This window comes from Camelus dromedarius, chromosome 27 (genome assembly GCF_036321535.1).
Source record: "Camelus dromedarius isolate mCamDro1 chromosome 27, mCamDro1.pat, whole genome shotgun sequence".
Lineage (NCBI taxonomy): Eukaryota > Metazoa > Chordata > Mammalia > Artiodactyla > Camelidae > Camelus > Camelus dromedarius.
The window spans coordinates 11,322,221-11,344,197 of record NC_087462.1 but is presented as its reverse complement, the minus strand read 5'-3'; the positions used below and the strand labels follow the sequence as shown (position 1 = coordinate 11,344,197).

The 21,977-nt window shown below is 55.1% G+C and overlaps 3 protein-coding genes across 7 annotated transcripts in view; all 3 read left to right on the top strand.

Moving 5' to 3' along the window:
- Positions 1 to 1,297: 1,297 nt before the first annotated feature.
- Positions 1,298 to 11,077, top strand: GMIP (GEM interacting protein). 2 transcript variants are annotated; one of them, XM_064480073.1, is made up of 22 exons: positions 1,471 to 1,604; positions 1,897 to 2,023; positions 2,551 to 2,635; positions 3,080 to 3,155; positions 3,269 to 3,326; positions 3,630 to 3,755; positions 3,838 to 3,902; positions 4,012 to 4,119; positions 4,557 to 4,637; positions 4,714 to 4,884; positions 4,979 to 5,116; positions 5,460 to 5,647; positions 5,968 to 6,074; positions 6,149 to 6,226; positions 6,757 to 6,834; positions 6,906 to 7,060; positions 7,280 to 7,468; positions 7,572 to 7,709; positions 7,812 to 8,008; positions 8,335 to 8,722; positions 10,098 to 10,164; positions 10,277 to 11,077. In XM_064480073.1, exons 2-22 carry the CDS (start codon positions 2,014 to 2,016, stop codon positions 10,645 to 10,647), a joined length of 2,874 nt encoding a protein of 957 aa, XP_064336143.1. In that variant the 5' UTR covers positions 1,471 to 1,604; positions 1,897 to 2,013; the 3' UTR covers positions 10,648 to 11,077. The 2 variants fall into 2 exon arrangements, with proteins under 2 accessions (XP_064336142.1, XP_064336143.1); XM_064480072.1 differs by lacking the exon at positions 1,897 to 2,023 and having other exon boundaries at positions 1,298 to 1,604.
- On the top strand, positions 8,649 to 15,215 carry LPAR2 (lysophosphatidic acid receptor 2). Of its 4 annotated transcripts, XM_064480074.1 has the most exons (4): positions 8,649 to 8,722; positions 10,098 to 10,164; positions 12,839 to 13,580; positions 14,306 to 15,215. In XM_064480074.1, exons 2-4 carry the CDS (start codon positions 10,150 to 10,152, stop codon positions 14,617 to 14,619), a joined length of 1,071 nt encoding a protein of 356 aa, XP_064336144.1. In that variant the 5' UTR covers positions 8,649 to 8,722; positions 10,098 to 10,149; the 3' UTR covers positions 14,620 to 15,215. The 4 variants fall into 4 exon arrangements, with proteins under 4 accessions (XP_064336144.1, XP_064336145.1, XP_031293591.2 ...); XM_064480075.1 differs by lacking the exon at positions 8,649 to 8,722 and having other exon boundaries at positions 10,028 to 10,164; XM_031437731.2 differs by lacking the exons at positions 8,649 to 8,722; positions 10,098 to 10,164 and adding an exon at positions 11,233 to 11,747.
- A 2,840-nt stretch (positions 15,216 to 18,055) lies between these two features.
- The window catches only part of PBX4 (PBX homeobox 4), a 37,383-nt gene continuing 33,461 nt past the window's right edge, over positions 18,056 to 21,977 (top strand). Inside the window, exon 1 of the mRNA XM_064480069.1 lies at positions 18,056 to 18,304. Coding sequence (XP_064336139.1) covers positions 18,162 to 18,304 — 143 coding nt within the window. The 5' untranslated portion in view covers positions 18,056 to 18,161. The remainder of the gene's footprint in view (positions 18,305 to 21,977) is intronic.

Here is a 21,977-nt window from a genome sequence, read left to right as displayed (position 1 = left end):
AATCTCCCTCTGCAACACATTTCAGCTCTTGGACAGGCCAAGCTCAGAGCCCAGAGAGCTCTGCACATTTCCTGGTTTCACAAGCACTGCCACATTTTTGTGGTCTCTTGGCTTCACATTTTGACAACCTCAGGCACTGAGGGGAGTCTTAGGATCATTGGCATTTTTCCCTTTTCAATAATCTGCAAAATAACAGCATGCCTTCCTCTCATGGTGTCTTAGGATGAGGAAGTTTAGTCTGAATCATTACAAATACTGACTCGGGTCCCACTCAGGGTTCTGTGCCACATGAGTGCCATTGCCTTGTCACATCACAGCCAGACTTTGACCTACAGCCTGACTCTTTTACTGATACTATCCTTCCTTTCAAAAGCTGCTCACGCAGCTGCAGCTCAGGAATTGTGGAGTAGGTAGCACAAAAGTGAAGCAACAGTCAGATTCCTTGCCTTCTCAACAGCCAAAAACTTTGTTTCCAGCCAGAAATGCCAGAGTATGTGGTGTGGGTGCATTTTTATAACTTTGACATTCTGCATGTGACCACCTTAGGCCAGGGAACCCAGGCCCAGGCTTCTGGACAACCTCGCCCTTCGCTCAGTGAGGAGCTCTCTGCCTTTTCCTGCCCTTGCCCCTTGGTCATCCTCAGCAGCCCATCCCTGACTGGCTTCCCCATCAAGAGTGTGGCAAACAGCCCAAGGAAAGCCCTGGGAGCCAAAGCAGGGAAGGGGCAGGGACCAGCTGTGAGCATCACGTGGGCCCTGAGCACTGTCCAGGGTTTCTGGAGGGGTAGGGGTGCCAGACCCCACCCAGCATAGGGGCTGCTGTGGCCATGTGGAATCCAGAAGACAATTTAAGGCAATTTAAAGCCATCAGAAGGGGAGCACTCTGGACTTAGGGTCTGCTGGGGATTTTGGGGGGGCTCAATACAACGGTCTCTGCCCTCCGTGCCTGAGAGGGGCGCTAGGGTTGCTCTAGCTGCGCTGTGATCAGGGCCTCAAGAGCCTGATACAGCACTGAGCATTACCGGGGGTCCCCTAGTAGTGTATGCAGCCGCAGAGTGTTAGAGGATTTGAAAGTGGGCTGGAATCCGGCAGGACATCGACCTCCACTAGGGGGCTCCCATGGCCCCAGTCGGGCTGGGATGGGTTCAGAGGTCCAAGAGACCCTTGGCGGGGGCGTCACTGGGTCATAAAATGTGGAAGGTTTGGCGACAGGAGGCTTCTCGGGCCAGCCCGACTCCGTGGGCTCACTATAGAGGGAGTGTGCTGGGGTTTTGGGAACCTGCAGAGAGCCGGTAACGGGAACCCTGACTGGGATGGAATCATTTTGGCCAGTGCCTCAGAAGGCCCTGGCCCAACCGCATTCCCCGCGTCTGGGACAGGGGGCGCGGTCCGCGCTTCCGGGGCTAGGGGGTGTGGCCGACCGGCAAAGGCGTTGTCGGGGGCGGGCCCTCCACGGTGTGGGGCGGGGCGACGTGGGACTCGGCTGGCGGCGACGGCGGCTGCAGGAAATCGGGGCTGGGCCCCAACGGCGCCCGCGCGATCGCATCCCAGTCCCCGTCCCAGCCGAGCAATCCTCAGGCCGGGCCATGGACACAACGGAGCCGGGTAGGCCGTCCGGGTTATGGGATCCGAGAGGGGCCTCCTCCGACAATACCCTCCTTACTAAATCAATGAGCACCCCCTCCCTGCCCCTCTCCGTTCAAAAGCTGGGAGAGGAGTTACTGAATTCCCAGGACACGGGGATCCTTCACTGTGGGGACCCCCCAACCTGAGGAGGGGCCGGGGACACCAGTCCCTGACCCCCTCCCCTTTGGAGTTTTCACCCCGGATGCCTGGGGGAGGGGGGCCAGGAAGGGGAAGTGGCTGCTTCTGCTTCTGATATTTGTGATGGGGGCAGGGTGTCACGACCGCTGATGGAGAGGGCAACGCGGCAGGATCCCCACCCGGCTCCTCCATTGCCCCGGGAGGGGGAAATGCTGATTTGGGCCCCCTAGAAGGGGTGCCTGCGGCAGAAATGTGGCAAGGTCCGAGTTTGTTTCTTCCTGTCTTTGTGTCTCTGCTGTGCACATTGTGTCATCTGGTCTTCATGCCTCTCCTGGTTTCAGTCTGCCTGTGTGTTTCTGCCGCAGGCCCTTATGCCGGTTTGTCCCACGTGCATTTCCATCTGTCTAGCCCGAGGTCCATGTGGTCCCATTGTCAAGCCAGCTCTCTCCCCGGAGACAGTATGGCTGTATCTGGGACATCTGTTTTGTCACTTTGCTTCTGGGCCCGTGCATATGTGGTGTCTCTGCTTCTCTGAGCAGCTGTCTCTGTGTTGGGTTGTGCCTGAGTTCATCTGCCTGCCCAGAGTCGGTGCCACCAAAGCCCAAGCTCCCTCTGTCCCAGCTCAGATACCCACCCCATCCCACACTCCCCCCCCCCCGGGGGCCAGAATTCTCTTTCTCTCTCTCCCTCTCTCTCTCTCACCCTCTCACCCGCCAAACAACCAACCAAGCTGCTGTGGGTGGAGGGAGGCTTCCATTGGCCCATGTGTGATACTCCCCTCCCCAAGGGCTACCCCCGGCTCCAGAGAGCAGAAAGAGGTACAGCGATATCTTCCGGAGCCTGGACAACCTCGAGATCTCACTGGGGAACGTGTGAGTCTGAGCCTGGGTCACCCCCATTTTCTGCCAGGATCCCCCATATCCCTAACGCTGTTAAGGACCTGCAATTTCTGGATCCACTTACCTAATAACCCAAGAAGTCTAAGATAGGGCCCTCCAAAACACCTGACGATCCCAAAATTCAACCCCTCAAATCCACTAGAAATCACCAAAGTGGTCCCCCTTAAAATATTTGAGAACCTTACCCCACTTTATGAACCCCAAAATTACCTGGGACCCTTCAAATTCTATCTCAAGTCCCATTAAAAAAAATCACCTACTTCCTCCCCCAAAACCTTATCCCTCAGGACTCCCAGATACACTAAATGTCACAGAGGTGATATTCAGGACCAACCCCAAACTGCCCTGGGGGTCCCCAGCATCCTTAGGTGAGACAGGCTGGGTGGAGGGTGGCATCCTGACACTGTTACCTCCCAGGACCTTTGAGATGCTGGCTGGAGACCCTGTGCTTTCAGGAGACCCAGAACCTGACAAGACCCCCACAGCCACTTCGGTGAGGGGCAAGACCAAGGGGGCAGAGAGGAGGGAGGCCTCTGGAAGGAGGAGATTTACGGAGGTGGGGCTCCTGCTCCGCTTGTTCCTGAGTGCTGTCTCCCTCCCTCTCAGACCAGTGAAACCAGCCATTGGAGTGTCTCCTCCGCAGAGGGTCCTGCACCCCTTACAGGTAGGAGAATTTGAGGCCAGGGGAGTAGGGGCAGAAAAGGGTCCTTCCATCAACAAGTAATCACCAACTACTTGTTCCATGAATTGGGGACAGCAGTGCACACAGCAGATCTGAACACCTGTCCTCAGGGAGCTCCCAGTGTGGGTGGATAATCAGTGTAAAATTTCAGCCTGGACATGTGAAAGCAAAGAGGTGTTTGGGGAGCCATAGGGTGTAGAACAGGGGCCACCAGTATAGTCTGAGGACTCAGGAAAGGCGTCCAAGGGAGAGTTCAGAGGTCAGAGGTCCATTCGTCTGCCACAGGGGAGGAACTGGACTTGCGGCTCATTCGGACCAAGGGGGGCGTGGATGCAGCCCTGGACTATGCCAAGACCTGGAGCCGCTATGCCAAGGAGCTGCTGTCCTGGACTGAGAAGAGAGCCAGCCATGGTGAGAGCCCCTTCTGCCAGGTCCCAGGCTGCAGGCAGTGTCCACACCCTGCCTGATTCAGACCCCTGCTATCTGCCTCCAGAGCTGGAGTTTGCCAAAAGCATCATGAAGATCGCTGAGGCTGGCAAAATGACAATCCACCAGCAGGTAGCCATGAGCAGACCTCCCCAGGGCCCAGGCCCTCCAGAACCCCAGCCAGACCCTCCTAGAGCCTCAGCATCCTCCAACACCCATCACCCTCCCCCTCCCACACCAGAGCCACATGCCACTGCAGTACATCTACGCCCTGTTTCTGGAGCATGACCTCAGCCTGGGAACCCTGGCCCTGGAGACAGTGGCCCAGCAGAAAAGAGATTACTATCAGGTAAGGGGACCCTCCATGCATCATTCCATCCACTACCCCCCACGGGATGCACTGTTACCATCAGCACCATTTTGCTGATGAGGAAGCTGAGACCCAGGGATGCTGAGGAACTTACCCAAGGTTACCCAGCAGAGATTCAAACTAGGCTTCCTGTGCGATTGCAAAACTGTGCTTTTGTTTATCTGAGGACCAAGGGGCAAAGCGCTGAGTGTTCCCAGGAAGAGAGCCTTGGCATCTGAGTCCAGGCACAAAGGATGAAGTGACCATTGAGGCTTTGTGGAGACACAGGGGTGAGGGTGAGCAGATCTGAGGGAGAAGACCTGGGAGGGAGAGTGCAGAACCAGAAAAAATGTCCAGACAATGAAAGATACGCAGCCTCAGTGAATGGAAAGACCAAGTGTACCTGAGACAGCATCCCTGTTCCCCATCCCTGCCAGCCTCTGGCTGCCAAACGGACTGAGATTGAGAAGTGGCGGAAGGAGTTCAAGGAGCAGTGGATGAAGGAGCAGAAGCGGATGGTGAGGCCCAGGGTGGTGGGGGGCAGGCTGTTGGAGGAGAGGAAGAAGCAATGACCACGTCTCTCCTGGCCCTCAGAACGAGGCGGTGCAGGCCCTGCGGCGGGCCCAGCTCCAGTACATGCAGCGCAGCGAGGACCTGCGAGTACGCTCTCAGGTATCCCCTGAAGACTCGGGCCCCCAGGCTTCGCCGGGACCCAACAAGCAGCAGGAGCGGCGGCGGCGCTCGCGAGAGGAGGCCCAGGCCAAGGTGAGAATTCGGCCCCTTGCCCCGCGCCCCCGTGCTTCGGCGCCCCCCGCCCCACCCTCTCCCCTACACTCGCACGGGGCCTCGGTTTCTCCAGGCTCAGGAGGCCGAGGCGCTGTACCAGGCCTGCGTCCGGGAGGCCAATGCTCGGCAGCAGGACCTGGAGGCCGCCAAGCAGCGGATCGTGTCACACGTGCGCAAGCTGGTGCTGCAGGGCGACGAAGTGCTGAGGCGGGTGAGATCCTAACCCGAAGGCTGCCGCCACAGTCATTCACCCGGGCTGGGCGCCCCGTGCCCCTCAACCGCCTCCAGGGCACCAGGACCAACTCCCTCTCTCTAGACAGTTCCTGCCCCCAGACCCTGACTGCACCTCCCACTCCGCCCCCTCCCATGGGGTTTTACACACCCCGCCCCCCTCCAGGATGCCCCACCTGGGTTGTGACCAGACCCCCATCCCAGCTACGTGCTGTTGTCCCCAAGCCTCCTCCCACTGCCGGGCCCCGCCCCCAAGCCTGGACCATGCTGGTGTCTGTCAGGGTCAGGCCCCGCCCCTCTCACACGCGGTCTCCGCCCCACAGGTGACCCTGGGATTGTTCCGGCTGAGAGGGGCTCAGGCAGAGCGTGGCCCCCGTGCCTTCGCCGCCCTGGCGGAGTGCTGCGCACCCTTCGAACCCGGCCAGCGATACCAGGAGTTTGTGCGGGTGCTGCAGCCCGCCTCCCCGCCTCCCCCGCCACCCGCCTTCTCTTTCCAGGAGTTCATGTACAGGTGGGTCCCCAGGAGCAGGGTCAGGTAGGAGTCCCGGAGACACGGTGCCAGGCTATTGGCACTGTGGGGCTGAATCTCAGAGTGAGAACCCTGAGGCTCAGTACTTGGATTTAACGCCAAGCACTCTTTATTTGGGCAGCGTTGTCCCAGTCTTGGGACGGTTGGAAATTTGGGGTTACTGCGCTGAGGACCACAATGCTAATGGGTGTAAAGGCTTGGCAGACCCAAGTGCTTGGAGTTGGGTCCACGATGGGTTGCTTGGATGATGTCATTCCAGCCTAGTTTCCTAGTTATCAGAGCCCTCAAACATCTCCTTTCAGTTCCCCTCTGGACACAAAAAAAAAGCTCTCTGGTCCCCCACCTCCACGGCTGGATGAGAGTGCAGCTGAGCCAGGCCCTTGGGAGGACACTGGCACAGGCTGGCAGGGTGAGTGCAGTGAGGGGCAGGCTGGAGTGGTGCTGGGACAGGGGGCCGTATCTAACTGACCTGTCCCCTTCTAGGAACTCTGGGCAGCGATGTGGACAGCGTGAGTGGTAGCAGTGAGTCTCAGCCCTTGGACTCTCCCACTTCCAGCCCAGGTGGGGCCAGGACCTAGCCCTGACCCACTCCCAACCTCTGACCATCCTTCAGCCCCTGGCTAGGCTCTGACCCTCAGTCCCAAGCCCACACTTTGACATCTGATCTACCCCACACCCCTGACCTATTTTCTCAGCCTCTGATTCATTCTCTTTTTTTGTTTGTTATTATTTTTTTATTTTTTGGTTTTTGAGGGGCAGGTAATTGGGTTTTTATTCATTTACTTATTTTTAATGGAGGTACTAGGGATTGAACCCAGGACCTTGTGCTTGCTAGGTATGTGCTCTACCACCAAGCTACACCCTCCCCTTGACCCATTCTCTTGATTCAACTTCTGAACCACCCCCCTCAGGTTGCTGACCTATTCTCCAGCCCCTAACCCCTGACCTGTCTGACCCTCTTCCTGACTTCTGACCCTTTCCCTAAGGCATCTGTGGGTGGTTTTGGAAGGCTAAAAACCAGGAATGTCTCTTTAGCCGTGGTGCCTCCCCATGGCCTCTGTGACCCTCAAGCTCTTTGCCCCTCCGACCAGGCTCTGGCACGAGGCGGCTGGTGAAAGCCGCATCCATAGGCACCGAATCTTCTGATGACTTTGAGGAGCGAGACCCTGGTGAGGCTGGAAGCAGTGAAGGGGTGGGGAGTGGGGATGGACTAGGCACCGCTGACCCTGTCTTCCCGCAGATCTGGGAGATGGGCTGGACAATGGGCCAGGCACCCCCTTCAAGAAATGGACACTGTCCTGCGCAGCCCAGACCCACCGGCTGCGGCGGCTGCGGGGCCCAGCCAAGTGCCGAGAGTGTGAGGCTTTCATGGTCAGCGGGACCGAGTGCGAGGAGGTGCGGCCTGGGCCAATGACCTGTTGACCTCTGCTGACCCTCAGTGACCTGAATCCAGGCACCTCCTTGACCTGAAATCCCTAAGACCTTCCCACCCCTGGGACCTGCCCTGATCTGATGATCTCTTATGAGCCCCCTGTTCCTGCTGTGGATCCCTATGACCTTCTCTTCCCCCACTGACCCCTGATGACCTCCCTATCCCTGTGATCTTCCCCTCAGTGCTTTCTGACCTGCCACAAGCGCTGCCTTGAGACTCTACTGATCTTCTGCGGACATAAGCGGCTTCCAGCCAGGGCCCCCCTCTTTGGGGTCAACTTCCTGCAACTGCCCAGGGTCTTCCCGGAGGAGGTGCCCTTTGTGATCAGCAGGTGCACGGCCGAGATAGAACAGCGTGCCCTGGGTGTGCAGGTGCCACCTTGACCCTTGACCTTTGACCATCCCCAATAGTGATCCAGCCCTCTCAATGGCTGGAATGCAAGCCAGATGTCCATTTCCCACTCCTGCCCTGCAGGGCATTTATCGGGTCAGCGGATCCCGGGTCCGCGTGGAACGGCTATGCCAGGCTTTTGAGAACGGCCGAGAATTGGTTGACTTGTCAGGGAACTCGCCTCACGATGTCTCGAGTGTTCTCAAGCGATTCCTCCAGGAGGTGGGTGCTCAGCGGCTCAGGAGTCAGGGGCCAGGTGGGCTCAGGCTGAGGACCCTCTGCAGCCCACCCATACCCTTGTCCCCCCTGCCATTCCACCCCCAGCTCACTGACCCTGTGGTCCCCTTCCACCTCTACGACGCCTTCATCTCTCTGGCTAAGACCCTGCATGCAGACCCTGGGCAAGACCCTGGGACCCCCAGCCCCAGCCCTGAGGTTATCTGCTCGCTGAAGACCCTCTTGGTGCAGCTGCCTGACTCTAACTACAACACCCTGCGGCACCTGGTGGCCCATCTGTTCAGGTGTGCACTGTCCTTGACCTTGACATGAGACTTCTGACCTAAGTCACGGATCTGTGACCCCCTTCCCTGGACATGCAACTACTGACGCCTGACACTGACCTCTGACTTGCATGTGTTTTCTGAGCTCTGAAACTCAATACATGACTCCTGACTTTGGGTGCTGAGTCCAATCCCCATCACTAGGCATGTGGCTGCTAGTTGCCAACAATGACTGAGACTACTTACTCATGACTTGGGCAAGTCGCCACTAGCCTGGCTTGTAGGTCCTACCTGATCACTAATAACCATGCACTCTGCCCTGACCCTTCTCCTCACACTGTCCCCAGGGTCGCTGCACAGTTTAAGAAGAACAAGATGTCAGCCAACAACCTGGGCATCGTGTTTGGGCCGACACTGCTGCGGCCGCCGGACGGTACAGGAGAAGCCACTGCCGGCCCTGTCACCTGCCTGCTGGACTCCGGGCACCAGGCCCAGCTCATCGAGTTCCTCATTGTGCACCATGAGCAGATCTTTGGGACTGATGAGCTCCTCCTGGCCACTGAGCCCCCGCCCCAAGACCCCAGCCCACCCACTGAGATCCTCCCGCCCAGTCCCCAGCTGCCACACCCACAACTTGCCCAGGACTCCCTGCCCCCATCCCTAACCTGGGACCCCAACCCAGACCCCATGCCCCTTAGTGCCCTGGAGAAGCATCCTGAAGTCATGCCTCCAGAGGTAAGAACCCGCTGGGCCCACAGACATGGGGAGACCCTTCTCGCCATTTAATCCTCTCACTCTACTGTCTGCCTTCCTTCCTTTCCCTTTAAAATTTTCTATTCCATTCCCTCCTTCCTCTCCTTATTTACCCTGTGCTCATTCTGAAAGGAACGGTGAGGAACAGAGTGATAGGAAATAATGGAGTGACAACTGGGTACAACGTTGCAGAGATACTAACATGGGTATCATTCAATCCTTCATCAGAATATTTACTAAACACCTTGGACACCTACTATATGCCAAGCATTGTTCTAGGCATGACAGATACATCAGGGAGCAAAATATTCAAAGGCCCCATCCTCTTGGTGCCCACATTCTAGTGGGAAGGAAACCAACAATAAACAATAAATATGATACAAAGTCAGGTATACAGGATGTTACAAGGTGATGAGTACCATGGAAAAAAGAAAAGGTAACATAAGGTAAGAGACATGGAAGGCACCAAGGTAAGAGATGGAGGGCAGTTTGTAGTAGTAAATAGGATGCTGTGGGTGGGTCTCATGGAGAAGATAGGTTTGAGCAAAGACTGGAAGGATGTGAGAGGGGAGTAAGCCAGGTGGAGATCAGGGGAAGGGTGTTCCAGGCAAAGGGAACAGCCAATACAAAGTCCCTGAGATGGGACCATGCCTAGTGTGTTCAGGGCACAGCCCCACACTGTAATGAATGAGTGACAGGACAGTGGCAGGAAGGGAGGCTAAAGAGGGGTGTTCCAACCACCACTGGCTGCATGCCTATAAGGCATGGGTGCTTGCCCAGTAAGTGTCATGAGAGGCAAATACCGTTAGTAAAAACCACTTACAGATGAGACACCTATGGGGGGCTTCCTGTCCCTCAGATCCAGCTACACCCAGCATTCCTGAGAGTTTGGATCTCTCCTACAGCACCCCAGAGCTGGGAAAGGGGGCTGCCAGCAAGGTGTAGGGCTCTGAGAACTGGAATACTTCAGAAAGTGCTCACGACATGTAGGAAGAATTCCAAGTGCTATTAGCATTTAGCAAAAGGATAAACTAAAAAATATACAGATAAACTAAAAAGCAAGTCTAAAATTGCAGAAAGCAGAGAAGGATGGAGACCAATAGTTTACTTGTTCTGAATGCAGAGATGGCTGTCACTTTCTGGGCTGGTCTTCTGCTGAACAAAGGCATTCCTGCCCTCACAGAGTCCACAGTTGAGATTAATGGCACTGCTCTTCGCAGCGGGGCGAGCAATACACTCTTAAGGACATCATTTCTCCCCAGATATCAGAACTGCAAAGTAACTTTGGCAGGTCCAAGAGTCTGGAAGAACTGGGAATTTATTGCTGGGTTTCTCATTCTTGGGTTTCTCCTTGCAGATTCCGACCCTGCAGAATGACCAGGGAGAGGAAATAGCCAAAGACACCAAAAATGAGGGAGGGGAAGGTGAGTGTTTTGGGGGTAACCCCAGGGTTCTAGGGCTGAGTGATGACAATGGGAAAGGGAGGAGTATCCAGAGGACTTAGGTGTGCTCAGCACTGGCCACTCCATCTCACAGCGTCCAGCCAAGGCTCCGAGGACTCATTCTTGGGGACACAATCCCGTGGCCACTTCAGCCGCCAGCCTGTGAAGTATCCCCGGGGGGGCATGCGGCCTGTCACCCACCAGCTGTCCAGCTTGGCCCTAGTAGCATCCAAATTGTGCGAGGAAACCCCTGTCACATCAGTGCCCCAAGGGAGCTTGCGGTGGCGAGGACCGGGCCCTGCTGCCACCTCCCGTGAGGGCAGCCCTCTGCGCCGCACTCCACTGCCCAAGCATTTTGAGATTACCCAGGAGACAGCCCGGCTACTCTCCAAGCTGTACGAGTCTGTGCCCAAGGCCACCTGCTGCCCAGACCCTCAGACTGAGGAAGCTGAGGACCATCTCTGACCAAGATGCCCAGGACTGAGGAGATGGATTCACTTCTCCCCAGGAGTTCAGTGTTGCGGTGTCCGGAGCATTCCTATGTGGAAAGACTACACCACCCAGGGGAGGACTAAAACCCTTTTTTGGGGCAATGTACAGGGATCCCCCCAATAGATATAAGTCAGTGTCAAGCATCAGGGCCACTCAGGTTCAAAGGTCATTCAGGGTCAACACTCAGGGTCAAAACATGTCATAGGATCCTTGAGGTCACCCTAGTCTCTAATCCCTGGGACAGAGGTGCTTTTTGCTTCTTTGGTTGTGGCCACTCCCCATCTCTGTCTGCCTCCTTAGCTGATCCCAAGTGACCAGCTCTTGGAGGGTGTGAGCAACGCAGACTTAACATCCTGGTGGTGCCTGGGGTCTGGTGGCCTCTGAATAAACTGAGTCCTTTATACCCTTGAGTGCCTTTATACCCCTGAGTGCTAGGGAAGAGTGACAGAGGAGAGGTCGCTGAAATCCTTCCGCTCCATTTTACCGACCAGGAAAAACAGACCCCCTTTCTTTCATCCCAGAACACCCACGAGAACCTACCAGCAGTAGGGGCTGTGCCTGGGCACCTGGCTGAGTCACATCGGGGCCGCCCTCCCAGAGCTCCGTGTCCCTGATCCGGTCCTGCATAATCAAACAAATATAACAAAGTGCAGATAACTGGGACAATGGGGCTGTGTGCTCTGGGCCGTGGGAGCCCAGGGCCGCCACAGGCGTGGGCCGAGCAGGGAACAGCGCTGCCAGGGGCGGGATTTCGAGAAATTTGAGTGTGGTCGGACGGTCAGCTGCCGCCAGAGAGGTCCACGGAGCAAGGGAAGCCGCAGCGCGCGATAGCTCTGGGCCGAAGAAGCCGAGGCGGCGTTGGGGTCTCGGCGGTGGGAGCCGGGTCGGATCAGGGCGTGGCTTGGAACTCGGCGACGGATTGGACACGAGGAAGCGGGAGGGGTGGGGCCGGGGCGGGGGCGCGGACCCTGAGACCACCCGGAGGTGGGCCCCGGCGGCGCGAGGTCACGGCGGGAATTCTCCGGCAGCAAGTGACTCAACCCCGCGAAGGCCCAAAACTGCGGGCGCGTGAGGTGTGCGGGGACGAGGGGTGGGGGTCCTCCGCCGGAAGTGGAGGGGGCGACCGAGGGGCAGCGAGGCAGGGAGGAAATGAGGGAGCTGTGGTTCCGGGCGACCCTGTCCTCGCCAAGGAGGCGGAAGCGTGACTCCCCCAGGTGGTGGGGACGGGGCGGGGCTCCCCCAGGTGGCGGGGGCGGGGCGCGGGACCCCGCCTCCCGCACTCTCTTGGCCTCTTGCGCCCGGCGCACCCAGACACTCCTCTTCCCGCGGCGGTCTCCTGGTCATGGGTCTCCCACGCGAGGCCGCCCGGTCTACGGCGTGACGGACGGCCCAGGTGAGGCCGGCACGGACGGGGGAGAGTGGGCGCGGGGTCCGGGGAGGGTGCGGCACGTGTCCGCAGGGCCCGGGCACCGCCCCCTCCTCTCCTCCGTTCTGCTCCTCCCCCAGCCTGAGGGCTCCGGGAGACCCGGCCAGCCGCCGCCTCCCTGACCGCCCCTTTTGTCCCAGAGGCCGTCGGGGTCCTCGGTCCCACCCGGGCCGGCCCAATTCCCCGTCCGCTTCGGGAGCGTTCACGCCCAAAGACCGCCGCCCGACTGATGGGGCTGACTCACTACCAATCTGATTGCCCGGGTCACCTCCACGCCCCAGCACCGACCGCCTGCCCGGTCCTAGCAGTGGCCCCACCCTGTGGCTCTGCTCCCTGCACTGACCCCCAAAACCAAACTGACCCTCCATTACCTATTTTCACGGCTCACACCCCTTTGTCCTGCTCTAGCCGCCCCCAGCACAGATTGGTGGTGCATGGGCAGATGGGTTTTATTTTGCTTCTTTAGTTTAAAAAAACAAAACCAACCAGCTGTTTGATTTGGGTGACATCTTTATAAAAGTCATTAGTAATTAAGTAACAGCTGCCCTACCCAACCCCCCAACTCAAGGAGCTCGCTTTTCTAGGTCACTCTGCTCCCCACCACTGCCACTTTGCCCCGAGGCATCTGAGTTTGAGACCCTTGTCCTTCCTGTCCTAACCTTCCCTCTGGCTGCTGTTCCCTCCTGTGTCCTTCCACAAGAACACAGGGCTGCCTTACCTCTCCCTCTGTGCCCTTAGATGGTCACCATGGGCCAGTGCTACTACAACGAGACCATCGGCTTTTTCTACAACAACAGTGGCAAGGAGCTGAGCTCCCACTGGCGGCCCAAGGATGTGGTTGTGGTGACACTGGGGCTGACTGTCAGCGTGCTGGTGCTACTGACTAACCTGCTGATCATTGCAGCCATCGCCTCCAACCGCCGCTTCCACCAGCCCATTTACTACCTGCTCGGCAACCTGGCCGCAGCTGACCTCTTTGCTGGTGTAGCCTACCTCTTCCTCATGTTCCACACGGGCCCGCGCACAGCCCGGCTCTCACTGGAGGGCTGGTTCTTGCGACAGGGCCTGTTGGACACAAGCCTAACGGCATCCGTAGCCACGCTGCTGGCCATTGCCGTGGAACGGCACCGCAGCGTGATGGCCGTGCAGCTGCACAGCCGCCTGCCCCGAGGCCGGGTCATCATGCTCATCGTGGGCGTGTGGGTGGCGGCACTGGGCCTGGGGCTGCTGCCTGCCCACTCCTGGCACTGCCTCTGCGCCCTGGACCGCTGCTCACGCATGGCCCCCCTACTCAGCCGCTCCTACCTGGCCGTTTGGGCCCTGTCCAGCCTGCTCGTCTTCCTGCTCATGGTGGCCGTCTACACCCGCATTTTCTTCTATGTAAGACGGCGGGTTCGGCGCATGGCAGAGCATGTCAGCTGCCACCCCCGCTACCGTGAAACCACGCTCAGCCTGGTCAAGACTGTTGTCATCATCCTGGGTGAGTGGCACCTGCTTCCCCCCAACTCCTGCAAGACCTGATAGAGCATGATGGGAGGGGTGATTTGGGTGGGGAATATTCTCCTAGGAAGTGATACCTGAGCAGAGACCTGAATGTTGGGCAAGGGAAGACTACCAGGCAGAGGGACCAGAAGCTGAGAGCCCCAGACAGGACCAGCCCAGGACCAGCCCAGCACCTCCAAAGAGAAGGCCCACATGGCTGGTCTGCGAGGAGAGAAGTTCAGCATGACATCGAAGGGCACAGATAGGAGTCAGATTTTGTTCTGAGTTCCGTGGGAAGCTCTTAAGAGTTCTTAGCCAGGAGTATTGAGTTCAGTCTGGCTGTGGAAAGTATAATGGTCTGAGTGAGAGAGGCACACACACCAGCCCCAAGAAACAAAGAGCAACTCTTCCCAATCATTCTTTTCCCTCAACCGAGTAATTGGCTGGTCCCACAGTGGCCTCCTTTCCCCCACAGAACAAATCTCCATGTAGAAATCTCCAGGGTCTGGTCCACCATGTACCCACTTAGGAAAGGTGTCCCTCTGGCAGACAAATCAGAGAAAGTTTCCCCTCTTAGCATTTCTGCCCCATCACACCACAAAGGCAGCAAGACAGGCAGCTCTTCCCTGCAAACTGCACAGCTGTCAACCCAAGCTCTGAGACCCCTCCAGCTCTGAGCTGTGGCAACAGCTGGCCCTGCTCACGTCAGGCTCCATCCCGCAGGGGCGTTTGTGGTCTGCTGGACGCCGGGCCAGGTGGTGCTCCTTCTGGATGGTCTGGGCTGCAAGTCCTGCAATGTCCTGGCTGTGGAGAAGTATTTCCTACTCTTGGCTGAGGCCAACTCACTGGTCAACGCCGTGGTATACTCATGCCGAGATGCTGAGATGCGCCGCACCTTCCGCCGCCTCCTCTGCTGTCTGTGCCTCCGCCGATCCACCCACGAGTCTGCTCACTATACACCCTCCACCCGGACAGGCACCAGCACTCGCATCATGCTTTCCGAGAATGGCCATCCCCTGATGGACTCCACCCTTTAACTAACCTTGGACATCAGCAGAGTACAATGAATGCCAGATCGAAACCCCTGGCCACTTGTGGATGTGCCTGGCTCTACCCAACCCGCAGGCCAGACTTAAATGCAGACTTTCAGCCCAGAATGGCATGGAACCACTGCCAACCCCTACCTGGGCACATAACTGTGCCTGCCCCAGGGCTTGGGGGTTTGAAGTCATCTAAGCACACAGGAGAGAGTTAGGTGGGGTGCAGGAATCTGCCTCTTCAATCATCTCAGGTTGTGGGGCTTTTTAATAGACATTTTTCTATTTTTACTGCACATCCCTGGTAAACCCTGTGGACTGCTTCCTTGTCCATGGTGGTGTGGGTGATAAGAGTGGGAAAGATGAGGTCTCTCTCAGGCCACACTGTCCAGTGCAACAGGGTAACAAGGACGGACCATGGATGCTCCATCTGCCTGAGGATGATTGTTTAGGAGCACAGACTGAGGAGTGCTGAGCATCAGCTGGGAAAGGTTTTTGGCCCCTTGCAGCCTCCAGGGCTCTTGTCTGTCCCCATTAGAACTGAGGGGGGTCTACAAGGAGGGCATGATATAAGGAATAAACCTTTCTTTCCACTCTGAGGTCTCCAAAGCATTTTCTGTTGTCAACTTAATACAGTCTGTCTGTCTCTATGTCCCAGAATCGTCCACCTTGGCTCAAACTGAGCTGGGATCCTTCAGCATGGCTTCTTGGCCCCATTCTCATTCCCCTTTGGTCTCTACATGGCTGTTGCTCCATCTCTCTCGTTGGAGTCTTGTGTCTGTTCCCTTTTGCCTCCGTCTCCTCCACCTGTTCCCCTGCCTTCATCTTGCCACCTGCCTCTGTCTTCATCCTTTGGAGCCCAGAGTGGTCTCTGGCCCCTGTGAGCCCTCTCTCTCCCGCCTGCCCCTTTGAGTCCAGGATGTTAACAGAGGTGTGTTCATCCCATTATCCCCCACTCCATCACCTACATACACACCTGTGGGCTAGGGGTAGTGATCTCCATGGAGCAGGATGCAGGATTTGAGAATTGCCATTTCTCAAGCTCCTCTGATGTGCCTGGCACACTGATGAGTACTTTAGGTGCATTATTTAAGCAACACCTGCATCTCGTGGCATAGGGATTATACTTATTTTTCCGTGAGGACAGTGGCTCAGAGGTTGAGCTCTGGCCTGTGGTTCCACAGCTTCAAAAGGAGACAGAGATGCATCAAGGGACTAAAGAGGCCCCTGGGGAAAGGACTTCAGATTCCCACAAAGTCCAGAGTTGGCCATAAGTACAGCCTGGCTTTCCCAACTTTACCCTGAGGCCTCAGATGTACCAGACCCATGATGAGCCCCCTCTCAGATACTACAGAGGCACTCTGTGAAGCATAGTGTAAACCAGGGTCTGGATTCTCTGCTTCCATACCTAGCCAGAATTTGAACCTAGGCCTCCCATCAGAGATTGAATTCATAAACTACTAAAGCATGTGTTGCTGAAGGACCAAAAACCTGTAGGTCTTTCTACATTAAATGGGGCTGCGTTTCCCTTTGGGAAAACTTCTGCCCTACAACAACTCTGTGAGGAGGCAAGAATGAACTGGGGTGCAAGGTGCATCTCCAGGGTCCAAGGTGGGCAGCATGGCTCCTAGGGCCTGGGACCTGACTCCAGAAGTGATGACCCAGGCAGCACCTTCCACATGTGGATGGGCACACACCCAAGAAAGAAACAGTCCTTGTCTCCATGGAGCTAGCTCCAGGCCTGTTGGACAGAAGTATCACTTAGGGCACGGAGGCAGCCAACCAATTCCTATAGCGTAGCAAACCCCAGTGGTCACCAAAATGTAGCTCTGTTTCACCTGCTCTGAGCCGGCTGTTCTTGCATCAGCATCATCCAGGTTTTAACCTACAATCCTCTGGTCTCCTTTGGGATCTTGTCCCATCAGTTTTTCCCTCTCTTAGAGGCCTCTCCTCTCAACCAGGTGACTTCAAGTTTTTGTCTCAGATGATCCCTGAAGCTTTCAATTCCCTCCCCACACCGCTGTTCTCTGAAAGACGCCAAAGTTACCGACTCTTTTCAGGCCTCCTGTGTAGTGCTACACTAGTGGCTGACCTTTTGTACAGGGTACCAGCACTCCATGATCCCCACCTGTTCTAGTACTTCCGGTTCCTGGGCCAAGTGTTGGGTTTCCTTCATCAGGGAGCTTTCCACATTGTTCTTACACTAGCTCACATCACTCATTTCCGTTACCTTTGGAGTGTCCAAACCCAAAGGGAATGGAGATGTCTGCATTTCCTCTCCAGCAGCAATGGGAAGAAGATGGGCCCTATCCTGAAGGGTTCCCAGGATGCTGAGGTCCCTTTATGAACCTGCATCTGGAGTCTGTCCTCAGAACAAAGAGGCTCTAGGAGGTCCCATGACTCTGGAGAAGTGATTTATGTCCAATCTGTTCCTTTTCTCTCTCACAAGAATCCTTCTCTGATGCCAGGAGTCCTAACAGCTAGAAACGAAGGCCTGTGAAGAGCCACTCTGATTTGGGGTGCATCACAGGGTAGGTTCTCAGCAAGCATCCTTCATTCACTTAGTAACCACGTGCTAGTGGAATGCAGTAAAGCAAAAAAAAAACTTGATAAACAAGTGAGATCACTCTTAAACTAGACCTTGAAAGGGGAATAAAATTGATTTCTGCGGCTGGGAAAATCACTCAGTTCTATCCTCCTGGCCACCATCACCGCATATACCTGTATCCCCTCTGGAGTGCTGGCGGGGAAGGGGAAGTCAGGAGAAAGGGAGCCCTAGTGGCTCCTGTGGGACTGAGGATGAGGGGAACATTGGCTGACTGAGCAGGGGTCTGGGGCTTGACTTCTGGAGATCAATGAGGGGGTGTTGATGGGCTCTGAGAGGCATGGGGGGCGCTGAGAAGGAAGGGATGGCTTGGGAGAAAAGTGGGGTGCTCGAAGAAGTCACACTCTGAGATGTGTGGGTCCCTGAGGAGTTGGGGGTCTAAAGAGAAAAAGTAGAGGCTCTGAGGAAGAGTGAGGGCTCCGAAGAGACTTGAGGGTCTCTGAAGAGATGTGGAGGCTGTGAGGAGACGTGAAGGGCTCTGAGGAGGAGTAAAGTGCCCCTGAGCGGGAGTGGTTGCTCTGAGGAGGTGCAGGAGGCAGAGATGTAGTGGGTAGGGGGTAGGGGGCCTCTGAAGCAGAGCAAAGCCAGCATCGCTCTCTGGCTGGAGGGGAGGAGGGGCGTGGAAAGCGCTGTTGCCTCGGCAACCCCCAACAGAGTCCCGGAGGTTGAGACGGGCTGTTAGGGGCGTGTCTGTGGGCGGTGCGCGGCCTCCTGGGAGCCGGCGGATGGCTGGCGGCGGCAGTGGGGTGTGTCCGTGGGCGGGCCGCGGCCGCCTATTTGGCGGCGGTTGGCCAGAGGCGGTGGCGGAGGGCGGGGCCTGGGCGCGCGCGTGCGCGCGCGCGTGCGGAGCATAGACGGCGGCAGTTGGTTACAGAGCTAGCGCGAGCTCTCCAAGCTCGTCGGCTCCTCCTTAAGCTTCTGCCGGGCCCCGCTGCTCATGGAGGACCCGCAGCGCCCCGCGCCGCCGCCCCCTGCCCCGCGCCGCCCGCCGCCCGGGCCTTCGCCGGACTCCCACACGAGTGATGTCCTGCAGCAGATCATGGCCATCACCGACCAGAGCCTGGACGAGGCACAGGCCAGGTGCTGCGCGGGCTCGGCGAGGGCCACCCAAAGTCGCTTCAGTGAAGGGGGCGGACCGAGGGGCCAGGGCCGGGGCGGTTGGGTCGTGAGGAGGGTGCAGGGTGAGAGATAAGGTGAGTCTCTGGGCAGAGAGGGAGAGGACAGATGTGAGGGGCTTGAGGAGGACTGAAGAGGGGTTCCGAGGCCGGAAGGATGTATGGGGGTAAAATGGAACGGATTGAAAGGAGGCTTATGGGGCTCAGTAGTGGGTGATGGGTTTCAGAAGCTCGTCCTGAGGTGAGAAGGATGGGTTTGAGAACATTTTGTGGATGGAGAAGAGAGCTTTATGGTGAAAAGTGGTTGCAGGGTTTATGGCATGTAAGGGAAAGAGAGTGTTGAGGAGGCGTAAGTTCTGAGAGATGGGTGCACACGGGATCTGTGAAGGATGGACCACTAAATGGATGGATCAGTGGGATTTATGAAGGTAGGAAGTTTCGAGGGTAGATAATGGAGAGTTAGTAGTGGGAAATAGGACTCGGGAATGTCCAGATGGGTGATTCGGTGTGGGAACCATTTGGAAAAAAGGTTAATGGGGGAGCTGGGTGGGGACAGAAGACCCTTTTTTAAAATTAATTTGGCAAATATTTCTTAGACACTTACTGTGTGCAGGCACTGAGCTGGGTGCTGACATAGTCATGGCTCTCAAGCTCATGGTTTGAGGGAGAGAAAATAAGTAGCAAAAACAAGTGTAAGTTGTGAGAAAAGTTGTAAGTAAATGGCTGGCATACTGTGGGAAGCCAGGTGGAGAGGGTACAGCACCTTCAGAGGCCCGGAGGTGGGAAAGGGCGGGGAAGAAAGCAGAACCAAGGACTAAAAGCCCTGAGTAGAGCCAAGAGAGTCTGGAACCAGATCACATGGGGCCTACAAGTCTCAGGAAGGAGTTTGCATTTTATTTCAGTTGCAGTAGAAAAAATCATAGCAGTTTTAAGATCACCTGTCCCACTTGTCAGGCAGCCAGGATTGGTAGAATCTACTTTACAAAGCCACCCATTGTATTTGGGACCTGCTTAAATTGTTAGAAAGTAGGAAAGCACTGAATGACCTCCTTTTGGAGGATGAGGCCTTGTTGAATGGGACCTGTTTTGGGATGAGGGATGGTCCCTGTGGATGGGACCAGGGCCTGGTGGTGTGGACTGGGCAGTGCCTAGAACCTTCTAGTAAAGAGGGGTTACAAAGCCAGGTGAACAGCAGCCCCAGGAAGGAGGAGGCAAAGTAAAAGATGGATATGGCATGCATTTGTTCTTCAAACTTTCTTTCCTTTGTTTCTTGTATAATGTTGACTCTTTCCACAATTTCATGGTCTCTTTCTGAGAAGTTAAGAGTGTCATACACACACACCATCACCACCACCACCACGACCAGTGGAGCATTGTGCTAGGTACTTCAGAAACCAAGATGGCTAAGATGTTCTCTGCCTTCTCAGAGCTCATTCAGGAGTAGGGTGTGTGAGAGACTAACTTATAAATAGTCATCATAATAGAAATGTGCTGAGTAGAGATAATTCCTGGCACAAAAGAGCTGGGCCAGGAGAGGGTCCCCTTCTGTGGTGCCCTGTCTGCTGAGACAGGGCAGTCTGAGAGCAAGGACTTCATTGTAACTTTCCTTTGTATTCCCAGGGCTGTGCACAATGCCTGGCACCTAGCATTAGGTAAAGTTTTGTGGCACTTAGATTCTGGACGGATTGGTGGTAGCTGGGAGAGCTGGGAAATGGGCTCTTCACAGTCCGGAAGCACAGAGGCAGTGCACTGGGTGTTTGCAGAGCCACACCCACCCAGTGGTGTATTTCTTCTGTCCTAGGCAAGGAGCTGCTCAAGGACTGAACTCCGCTCAGATGTGACCTTCCTCAGGCTTCGGTCACCCCGGCACAGCCCCGAGGCTGCTACTTTTTTCTGGTAGCAGTCTTTTGAGGTCCTAGGCTCCCCAAGATAGGCATTAGAATGGAATGCAGCCAGTCACCCTTGTCTTGGCTGTTCTCAGAAAGACTTCTTTTTCATTTAAGGCTAAGAAACATTATACTTGCTTGGCAACATAGCTGTTAGGCAACTGGTTCCTGGTCTCTTTCTGAGGTAGAAAGACCCCTGGGCTTTTATTTGAGACTTTGGAAGCTTCAGATTTGCCCTACTCCTTGCATCATCTTTTAAGTTTTATTTGTTTGTTTGTTTGTTTTTAAGGGTCAGGGCTGTCCAGCTTTGCTTTCCTCTCCCCACCTGCAGGTGGCTGTCTCCAGAGCCAGGAAGGCCTATTTTTTTTTTAGGTAGAGAGAGGTAATTAGGTTCATTTATTTATTTATTATTATTATTTTTTAATGGAGGTACTGGAGATTGAACCCAGGACCTTGCACATGCTAAGCATAAACTCTACCACTGAGCTATACCCTCCCCCCCAGCATAGCCTTTAGATAAATTCAAGGTCCTAAATGTCACCCAAGCCCAGACACCAGTCTTCAGTCCTCAGGTGGGCCACTTACTCCACTCTGGAGAAAACACAGCTTGGGTAGATCTTTTCCTCAATAATAAAGCCTGCAGCCTGGTAGATTATCCACTTGGGTGGGGAAGCGGATTGTGTCTTTCCTGATCAGCCGAGTGGGGGAGGCCTCTGCAAGTCTTTCTGACGCTACCCTCTCTCTGCCCTGCCGACCCCTTCACAGCCCCAGCAAGAAATAATTTTAGCTCAACTGGCCAGCAAGAAAGAATTTTTTGTCTCAGATATTAGGCCTTCTCAACTTTTTTTGTCACCATAATTGTGTTTAAAGAAGGAATGCACACCTATTCTCCTTAAACTTGGATTCTTACACTTTTCTGCATTATTAAGAAAGCAACTCTAAGCGCTTGTGTGTAATTCATTTTGTCATTATAGCTGAATAGTCTCAGAGTAGAGAACTGTTTGTTGCTCTTCCTTCTGGCTACCCAGATAGTGAAGGGACACTGGGGACTTTGGAACGAACCATTTTGGTTAAATTCAGCCCAAGTCAGCCGGAGACTTCCTGTGTAAGAGGTAACCAGTCTCCTTGAACGATCTTCTGACCTTCTTTGGCTACAGCCTGAGCTTTTCCTGGAGAAGGGACAATTTTGTGTCTTCTGATTTGGACCTATCACTGATCACATTCTCATTCGTTTTTTGGTTTTTTTTTTTTCTTTTCTTTTTTTAATTTTTAAAATTTTATTGGGGGGGGGGGTAATTAGGTTTATTTATTTATTTTAATGGAGGTACTGGGGATTGAACCCAGGACTTTGTGCATGCTAAGCACACATTCTACCACTGAGCTATACCCTCCCTGATCTCGTTCATTTCTTATATGGGACCCAGAAAGCAGAAAATTTTCTCTCATTTGCCAAGGATTTTTCTGAGTATTTTGCACTACCATGCATAGCCTTATTTTTTTTTTACAATAATGCATTTTTATAACACTTTACAGTTTGCATAGGTTTTTTCATTGACTTTTTTTGTCTTCAAAAAGTTTTATATTTTTAGTTATTTTCTTTTTTTTTTATTGAAGTACAATCAATTACAGTGTGTCAATTTCTGGTGTACAGCACAAGGTCCCAGTCTTGCATATACATACATATATTCATTTTCATATTTTTCATTGACTTCTCTTGACTGCCTTTTTGAGGGGTCCATGAGGGTTATCAGA

Bases quoted from the DNA above. Each gene is read 5' to 3' on its own strand.
- GMIP (XM_064480072.1), top strand. From the start codon at position 1,313: ATGGAATCATTTTGGCCAGTGCCTCAGAAGGCCCTGGCCCAACCGCAT. The intron at 5,117-5,459 runs GTGAGATCCTAA...TCCGCCCCACAG, and splicing joins GCGACGAAGTGCTGAGGCGG to GTGACCCTGGGATTGTTCCG. The intron at 7,710-7,811 runs GTGGGTGCTCAG...TTCCACCCCCAG, and splicing joins TCAAGCGATTCCTCCAGGAG to CTCACTGACCCTGTGGTCCC.
- LPAR2 (XM_064480074.1), top strand. The intron at 13,581-14,305 runs GTGAGTGGCACC...TCCATCCCGCAG, and splicing joins GACTGTTGTCATCATCCTGG to GGGCGTTTGTGGTCTGCTGG.